At 37.9% G+C, this 9,979-nt stretch overlaps 1 protein-coding gene across 1 annotated transcript in view; it reads right to left on the bottom strand.

The window, feature by feature from the left end:
- Positions 1 to 2,289: 2,289 nt before the first annotated feature.
- LOC147450892 (uncharacterized) overlaps positions 2,290 to 9,979 on the bottom strand; it is a 49,122-nt gene continuing 41,432 nt past the window's right edge. The window contains exons 6-7 of the mRNA XM_086520544.1: positions 3,225 to 3,380; positions 2,290 to 2,385 (exon numbers count right to left, since the gene is read on the bottom strand). Of these exons, the coding sequence (XP_086376670.1) occupies positions 2,290 to 2,385; positions 3,225 to 3,380 (252 nt within the window). The remainder of the gene's footprint in view (positions 2,386 to 3,224; positions 3,381 to 9,979) is intronic.

Genomic DNA, 9,979 nt, shown 5'->3' with positions numbered 1-9,979 from the left:
ATGCATGTACCTTTTAAAATGAAAGTCTTTTTGTGGAGAATCTATGTTGGGGCACTCCCCATTGATGTATTACAAGCTCAAAAATGGTTTGGCAATGGCAAATGTTTTTTCTGTAACCGATTGGAGACACTCGTGGAGTGGTGGAATTGGTGGATTTGGTTTAGACATTCATAGAGTGCTTGATAGGCTGTGAATTTTCCTAAGTTTTCTACTACTTTGGTTGTTTTCAAAAATTTGGATGATGCTCAACTATTTTTCTTGCACTCGCTCTCCTCAAATAAAAACAACGCTCAATGTAGCCACTAGCTTTTCTATTGCGTCTTCATCTCCCACTAATCTTCCACCAACTCTCCGACGTTCACCCCCTGCTCCTGCCCAACCTTTCCCTCCTGCTCCTCCTCGTGTTCTGCACTATACCATTTTTGACGGTCTTCTCGATATTCTTGACTTAGGTATAATATATTTTGTGTTTTGTGGCTAGCTTGGAATGTACATGCCCTACCTCTAACTATGAGACATTATTTGTTTAGCAGATATGTAGCTCCGAAATGGGCATGGAGACGCATTGAAGAGAGCTTCATCAGACATATATAACCTCTTGTAGGAGAATAGTTAATTAGGGTTTTATCGTGCCTCTTGTCGAAAATGTAGGCTGTAGAGAATATTGCGTGTTGTAACATTAATTATTTCCTTTTCTCTTATTGTTTAGCCAAGGGAGGGACCATAGATACCAAATCTTTCCATAGTTTCATGTAAGACAAAATATTTGGACGAGGCACAGTTATCCCAAAACGAAATTGATCACAATGCATGGTGCGACCACTTCCTTATTCAAGCTTGATAATGGTTTCTACTCTTGAATAGGATTTACATTTTCTCTCATCATTGATAAGGATAGAGGTTGTACATGGGGTCAAATTTTACTATATTGCTAAGAGAACTCTCTCTAAAATGCCTACAACCATTTAAGAGTCAAACACAACTCATGCAATATTGTAGTGGCTTCCATGCCATATTGATATCCAACGTGAGCAAGAAAAAATAATTATTCCATAATGCGGAATCTTGCATCACACGCAGCCATAAATCATTGGATAGAAACATATTCAATGTCCTCCAACTCATGATTTTGGCATTAAGTCACCAAGGATCGAAGCAATAAAACCCCATCATCGCTATCAAAATTGCATCGAAAGCTGAAAGTCATGAGAGATCAGAACCTATCACAGATTAATTTATGCGAAACGACATTGGCTTGAGGAACTACTCATGTTTACATAGTATTATTTCCTTCTCATATCCAAGGTATCATCAATATGGGATTCATAGAATCTAAAGCATACATCACTCTGAAAATCTCTAATTGGTTATAGCGGCCTTTTATCGCGTTTTGTAGGGAGAAGGTCCAAAATCAGCTGGAGAGGGAAGAGAAAGGAGGGCGGAGGGGGATGTTTTCATTTCAAATATTATTGCAACGGGGACACATTGAAGAGATCTTCATCATACATATAAACTTCGTCCATGTATCCACGTGTATATAACTTCTTGAACGCAAATAGTTAGGGTTTTTCCACGCCTATTGTTAGAATATGTAGGCTGTAGCGAATGTTGCTTGTTACAAGTACTTATTTTCTATTCTCTTATTGTTTACCCCACCGGCACCATAGATACCAAAATCTTTCCATAGTTTCATATAATACAAATATCTGGACGAGACACAATTATCCCAAAAAGTCATTGATCACAATGCAAGCTACGACCACTACCTTATTGAAGCTTGATTCTGGTTTCTTTTCTTTAATAAACTTTTTATCTTTTTTTCTCATCAGTTATAATGATAGAGGGGCATAATTGATTGAATGTTTATGTTTGGCACCATAATTTGATGGAGTGATACTTGATCTCTTATGTTGCATAACACACCTCAAAAGGCCCTTCTAATGCATCTCGTACATGGGGTGTAATTGTAAATGGTGTGACCACTCCTTATTCAAGCTTGATTTTAGTTTCTTTTCTTGAATAGGATTTACATTTTCTCTCATCATTGATAATGATAGAGGCGCATAATTGATTGAATGTTTATGTTTATTACACTGTCGCAAATTGATTTATGCCAAATGACATTGGCTTAAAGGAACTCCTCATGCTTTCATAGTATATACTATATGGTTCTCATATCCAAGGTATCATCAATATGTGATTCATAGAATCTAAAACATACATCACTATGAAAATCTCTAATTGTTTATTGCGGCCTTTTGCCGCTTTTTGTAGAGAGAAGGTCCAAAATCAACTAGAGAGGAAAGCGAGAGGAGGGTGAAGGGGGCCTTTTCTCATTTCAAATATTATTGCATTTACTTTTGCGCTAATTATTGCTACAGTTACCTGTTATTGCCACAAAAATTATCGTTATTTATTTTTGAAGCTCAATTTAGTGCCTAAAAATTCAAATTAGAAAAAAAAGATATGAAAAATGGAACAATAGTTAGCTATGTGAGATTATACTTGATTACATCTAAACTAATCACTATCACTTGATTAACATAATTTAGCATGCTTCACAAAATTAGAGAGAGGAGGAGGGGAGGGAGAGAGATGAACGGATGACACGACCAAAAAATTTCATAACTTAAAAGTATACAGAATGTTTATGATTCATCTTCCAAAAGATCCCTAGAAGAAGCTTCATCCAATTCTAAGCTGTCTCTTTAATCAATAAGAGAGAAATAAAATTGTCCTTTTGGATGCAATGGCTTCATCATGTGCGAGTTCGGCATCATCATCATAGTCATACCCTCTAAGACTTGCGACTTCCGGATCTTGAATCATCGATCTCCCTCTCCTCTGTCTCCCCCTTATCCAAAGTAGGAGGTAAAAGAGGGTCGAAGATGGTCTCCACTTCATTAGTGGCAAAAATGGTTCTCCCTCAAGGTGTTATGGGAATTACAAACCAAAGTGTTGGTTGGTGGATTGTTGGTATATAGATGATCTATTGAAGAGAAGCTCAAAGTGAGTAACATTGGTATAATTTATGTTACAAGCAAATAAGAATAAAAAAGATAGTTACTCACTTGCTCACAGTTGCGTGGCAAAACTAAACTGCCATACCTCCTTGTGTGATGCACACTAAAGTCCACCATGTAGAGGCCATTCTCATGCCATCTAGACACATTTGCAAACCACTTGCACTCAAAGATGAGGGTATAAAAGGTTCTAAAACTAACCTTTAGTATTCTTTCAATAATTCCACAATCCCTGGCTTCATCACCATCTGTGTCAAAGTTGCCCATGATGGCACAGTCCATAGTGGTTCTATGCTCGTCAATGTGGCATGTACGAAAGTGACGATCCTTTGACCACATCGAGTTAATGGAAAGGCACTACAAAATAGGAAAATATCTTTTAGCAATCACAATTATAAAATCAAGAAAAAAACGATACAATAAGGTTTAGGTATATGAGTACTCTACCTTTGGTACATAGCCTCCTGCATACTTCCATTCCTTGTTGGTGATGTCTTCTCCGCACGATTTTTCTTCGGTCATTCTCTCATGAATCCAGTGTGCACTAATGAGAGCTGGGAAACATGCAAGGTGTCTAGGCACTAGGGGTGCCCTCCTTCTTCCATGAACTTGTTTCCATGTTTCTCTCTCTTGCAAACACCTTGCCTTTGCCATTGTTCACAAGTCCATCCACTTGGTCATAACTTTTGCATTAAGAATAAAAAAATTATTGAACACTCGGGATAGATTCATGATCATATCCATGTTAATTAATTTTCCCTTTCCACTTGGCAAGTGTGAAGTCATCCTTGCATCCTCCTCATCTGACCACATGCAAGGCATTGAAGGATCAGCTTGTGCTAAGATGTAAACAAATGCCTCTTGCACGATCCACCCTTTGGCTATACATGCCTCTTGTTGAGATCGTAGACACACAAAAATCTTTGAGGGTCTTTAAAAACCTCTCTAGAAAAAACATACATCATGCGTGAACTACTCCACATATAGCAATCTCCTCAACCACGTGAACCAAGAGGTGTATTTTCCTAAGAATAACCGATCAAGGAAATGCATCCTCAATGGCATACACAGTTTTTGATGCAAGTGTTTAAGCAGCTGGGATAGCATCTATTTCAATTTCCTTGGAGCTCACAAAGTTGCAAGAAAACACACAAGAATACACTAAGTGCTAGTTGAGGTTATTGTGTACATAAAAAAATGTAGTTGAGTGAAGTCTTGTGGTGTACCTTACTAGCTCTCCAAGTTTAAAAATAGCATCCATGACTTTCTTGTCTCGGCATACGCATATACGCATCGACATAATGAACTACACTGTATACTAGAGGAAGGGAAAGTGAGAGAAAACCATACACACAAATTATATGTTTCCTAAAAAAACAAACAATAGAGAGAATAGAGAAATGGACATTAGTTGAAGCATCTTGTGCCAATCATGGAACTTAAACCCATACAATTGACGCTTCCACCTTTCTTCGCTTTTGTGAAAGCTCCCTTTAAACACCTCATGTATCCTGTTGGTGTGCGAATTAACGCAATGATACCCTTCATTTGGTCCAACTCTTCTTTGGCTAGCATCCGTGGCACTTTAGGAAGCACAATATTCCCATTGGGGACATGGCGTGGACTAGCAAAGGCAGGGCCCCCCTCATGAGTCCTTCTTGCCAATAATGTGGTCCCACGAGGTGTGGTCTACATTCTTGAATATGTGCATGGGATCCAAGAGGTGCTGTATTTTTATGTCCTTCCAATATGAAAACCTTAAAAATATGGAATACCTTGACTAACCTTTTGGTGGAGTACTCGGAGCCGGATTGTTGTTGTAGTGATCTTCCCAAATAGTTGCCCAATTTGTCATCACGAGCTTTAGAGGCATTTTCCCATTTGTTGGAAGAAAAACAATACTAAAAGTAAGAGTAGGAAAAAAAACTAGCTAGGAGAAATACCAAGAACTTAGGTGTACTAATTCTCTATTTTAAAAACTAGAGATAACTAGGATAGCCCTAGAATCATAATTTTTTGAATTATTCTAAGCAAAAATATATTTTTCATACATAAATTGGATGAAAAAATTAGAATTTTATTTTGATTGATTATGAGATAGTTATGGTAGCAAGCTCCTAGCTAGACCTACTTATGGTTTATATTAGAGCTCCTATTTAGCTTATACAATTATATAAGCTAGGTATTTATGCTAAAGCTAGTTATAAAACTAAGGAGCTAAATAAAGAAAACTACCTGAGGCTTATAGAGTGCATCTAATACCGTTAGTGCATTATTGGCTACCCTTAGAAAATTAAAGACACTAATGAAGTAGTATAACTCTAGTACCTATGGAACCTTGCAAAAGAGTTTGAGATAATGTGATGAATGATCATGAAGTTGGTCCTAACAACTTGGTGGAACCAATGGAGCAAGAAAAGGAGATACCAACTATGGATGTTGCACATGTTAGAAATATCATTTAAGGTATGCATACATTGTTTACATGACTCTAGAGAGTCAAAAGAAGAAAAGCATTGATTGAAGCATAGGATTTACCCCTAGAAACACGGAATTTGGTTATAAAATAAGAAAGAAATTCTTGGAACAGACTGATTGACTAGCAAAGAGTGTTTGACAAAACTTTTGGTATGTTCTTTTTGAGACTCTCTACCTACTAGCATTGATATCAAGTGGAAATTATTGTGGCGTGAGATGACAACCAGAGTGCACCATTGTTGTTATGATGTGATGTCCAACTTGGCCCAATAGAATACCACAAACTTCTTGTATTGTTGTGCCATGAGATGACATCTAGGTTGAAATTGTTGTTGTTGTGGGGTGAGCCCATGTTGGCTCAACAATTTACTTGTTCAATGAAATGGGATGCTAAAGACTGGCAAGGTTTTTTTATGAATAATGTATGTATAGATCCGTCCTGATTATGCACGTCCAAATTTCTAAGAGAAACCTATTAAAAGAGAACCTTGGAGAAAATCGATCTACTCCTTTTAAAAGGAAGGTCTTTTATATTGTTTAAAATTCTAATACAAACATGTGAGATAAAATAAAAAAGAGCATGCATATTTATAGAAGGTACATAAGGGCTATATATAGAACAATTGTATATATAGTTCAACACAAAGTGTGTTGAATACTCACAATAGGTATATATATATATAGTGGATGTGCACACAATATATACAAAACACGAGGTTGTTCCAAGATTGATGTTTTCATTAGGTACCAACTTTGACTCACATCGTCGGTATGTTCGATGAAGGGTGAGTTGAAGAGATTCATTGATGTCAATTTGTTTTTAAAGCATATATATTGATGTTGATAGCAGCTAGATACTGACACCCATAAATATGATTATATTGACACTCTACTAAGATTTACAACAAAATATGCTCAAAATTTGATCTAAAGTCAAGGGTGTCAAAACACAAACTAATAAGTTAATGCAATCAAATATAATATCAACAAACACCACTCAAAACACTAATCCAGATATCTAATAACTTTTGAGTCCACCAACTTTGGTTGTAATGTACTTGCTATATTTTGTTACATCTGTCCTGTATTTAAGTTTTAGGGGTTAAATGCATATAGATCACTTTTGTAGGTGATGACCACCAATTGGCTGAGGTGTCTAGAAGTACCCAATATTTGAGCTGAAGTTTGCATCTTGATTGCATGGCACAGTGAGGTTTGGAATATATGAGCACATAGCTAGCCCCAAGCAATTTTCTTCTTTGGAACTGTGAACCACCTGTTTGAGTATGGAGCACAAGAAGGCTCCAAGATTCCCATTTTGATTTTCTCATTCAGTAGCTCTACTAACTTTGGCAAATGAGCCTTTGAAACCGGAATAGGTTGCAGATTCCAAGGCACATGAGGTATTGTGAAGATTACCATAGGAGCTACAATAGAAGTATCAACGCCTCCTATCTCATGTGGCTCAAATACAAAATCCTTACCATGCTTTGAAAGAATTTCTTTGAAGCACTTTGTCTCCTCCTGTGTTAGAAACTCCTCACGACCAATCTGCAACTCTTGGAAAGACTCCTTTGTGAAGGTATGCCCAATCTTTTTAGGATTCCTCAAACTTGGTTGTAAAGAAGCCTGCTCAATCGTTTCCCTATTGTTGGGTAGTAAGGGTGAAGCTACTGGTTTCACCTTCTTTGCTACACTCTTGTATTTAGTTTCAACATGGACTTCTGGGCCAACTGTTTGGTTTTCTTTAAAGGCTTCTATTACCTGATACATCTCCATAGAGAAAAATTCAACAACTTCATTTTCAAGATGCAAACTAGACCCCATTATAGCATCAAGCTCACCCATAGTATCTACAAAAGAAACTTGTTCGCACAAACCCACTCTTTTTCATGCCTATTTGTACATTATGGACATATTGCCTCTCACATCTCTTCAAATCTTCAAGTTTTGTAAAACATACTGATCCATTCCTTGTTACCAAGGAGTTCGTTGAAAAGTTCACCTATTTTTATATCAGGCGAGACCCTTTTCCTTTTTGTACCACTACAATCCCGCTTTACAATGGTGCTTGGCCGAAGCCCATCATTTCTCTATGATCATGAAACTCTTTGCTCACCTTTGGTAGAGGATGTTCTCTGAGGTTGTCACGATTTCTTTCATGGTTTACACAAGCTGTGAGAAATTGGACAGTTCGTTTACCATCTTTGCTACGTATCATAGCATATGTTGAACCATCATCCATTACCTTTGTTTCCATTCGAACTCCCACAATGTAGGGTTGTCCAAGGATGAGATGATATAAAGATGTTTCCTGTACAAAGAAGTTTTGGTCAATCTTTACATCACCTATTGTCACCTTCACACCTGGACATGCTGCATACAATTCACAGGATGAATTGTTTGCCACTTTTACCATCCAGCCATGATCTGTGTCCATCGGCCATTTTCACTTGTTGTAGAGACTCTTTGACATTATGTTTGTTTTTGAACCATGGTCAATCAAGGCAACAAATGGCTCTTCAAGGTCACCTACCTTGACCAAATTTTCTGTAGTAGCTCTTGCCCAGTGACTTCGTGAATAGTAGCTCCTAGGAATAGCTTCAACTTCTTCATCATCATATGAGAAATGCACTTGCTTCACTCTCCCACTGGATTGGTATCATCCTACCACAGCTCCATCATCTTCCTTATTTTGTAGTTGCATCCCTTGTGTCTTCAAGGTTTCCCCTTCAACCTGTGGACGAGAAACTTCAGCAAGAGTTTTCCTCTTCCTCTTGATGATGTCAATGATCTCCTCATGAAATTCACGCTTTGCAATGCCAAGAACCTCTCCTAGAGTAAACTCAATCTTTCTATTCAAGATCCTTTCCTCCAAGACTTTCTTTAAATCTGTAGCAACCTCAATATTAGATTGTAGTTTATAAGTTGGGCCTTTTGTCTTACCTTTTGTTGGCTCTTTCTTCTTTCATGTTGTAGACTCCTCCATGAGTACTTCTGGTGGAGATGCTTCTTGTGTCGGGGGTGTTTGGGAAGGCATTGAGTCACTTCTTCCCCCACTTCTAGAAGCTCTTTTTGATGGTCCTTCATCAGCATTCTCACACCTGCGCTTGTCTTCTACAATAGCCTCATTTTGTTGGCATTTTGTAATGTAGGCATGCATTGACAATGAGTCCACTGGATCATTCTATCTTGTTTCTAGAAGTATGCAATCACCTACTTCATGTAGAGCCTCTTTTGTAAGCTTTTCCTTTTTAGCTAATTGCATGACATTTGGCCAAATTTGACCATGATGGTCATTCACCTCTTCATCACTAAGATGCTCAATTTTTACTCCATAAGTAGTTGCCTCAACTGAAGAGCTGGCATGGGTAGTCGCCATATCTTCAACTAAGGCTTGCATTCCCCCCTTCCCAAAGTTAGTTCTCAAGGGTATACCTGTCTCTCTTAAGTGGATTTTACCATCCTTGAAAAAGACAACATCTTTAGACAAAGCATCACTAAAATCATCACAATCTCTTTTTACATGTTCTGTACCATTACACCAAATACATCTTTCAACAAACCCTTCTTTCCGCTGTTGTATTTTCCTAGATAGTGGCCCTGATGGTTGGTCTTTTTTTTCAAGCTTTGCAAGCTTCACCTTCAAGTCACACATTCCCTTCACAAGATCATCTAGCATAGACTCATCAAACTTAGGAGATATAAAAGTAGGCTTGACCATTTTGTCAGAAGTTGAGGTTGAAGGACTTGTAGCGTTTACTACCATCTTGTACCATATTCTTTGTCGTTTGGAAAGCAATGAGACAGCACCTTCAACCTCATTCCAGTCGGTATTTAGTCCTTGCTCAGCATCTCTATCTTCAAGAAGAAGCTCCAAATTTTCTTGAAACTCTTTACATGCAGCTTGTAAGAAAAGATCTGTCTTCTCTGCATCTAGTGTGGCCCTTTCTATCTTGGTGAGTTGTGCATAGCGCCGCTCAAATTCCCTAAGTAGATTTGTTATTGATAGTCCTTTCTTTGGATCGACTACCCATTCTCAGAATTTCCTTTTGGTCACTCTCTCAGAGTCCTCCATGAAATATTCCTCCTTTAAAGCTACTTTGAGTTCTTTCCAATTTCTCCCATGCCCATCTTTAATTTCCCTAACATGTTCCCTAATTTTTGGAGCAACAACTAGCTCAAAACTTTGAATCATCTCCCCTTCTCACACACAATGTAGCTCCATCTCCTTCACATACTCGTGTAAGTGCTTGGTTACATCTTTTCCATTGAACAGATCCATCCTGTTGATGACCGCTTGTATGGCCTTAGTTGTTGAAATCTCCCTTCTTCTAGTGGCATGTTGTTGTTGCATGAACATTACAAATGCTTGAAAAATTTGCATTGTTCCTGGGTCAAAATGCATACCTTTTTTCTCAACATGATCACCCATGGTTACCCAAAAACTCGCACCCTGGTAGATTTGCGTTGGGTTC

This window comes from Adiantum capillus-veneris, chromosome 9, assembly GCF_014529385.1.
Source record: "Adiantum capillus-veneris isolate H3 chromosome 9, ASM1452938v2, whole genome shotgun sequence".
Classification (NCBI taxonomy): domain Eukaryota; kingdom Viridiplantae; phylum Streptophyta; class Polypodiopsida; order Polypodiales; family Pteridaceae; genus Adiantum; species Adiantum capillus-veneris.
This window is presented reverse-complemented; position numbering and strand designations above follow the sequence as displayed.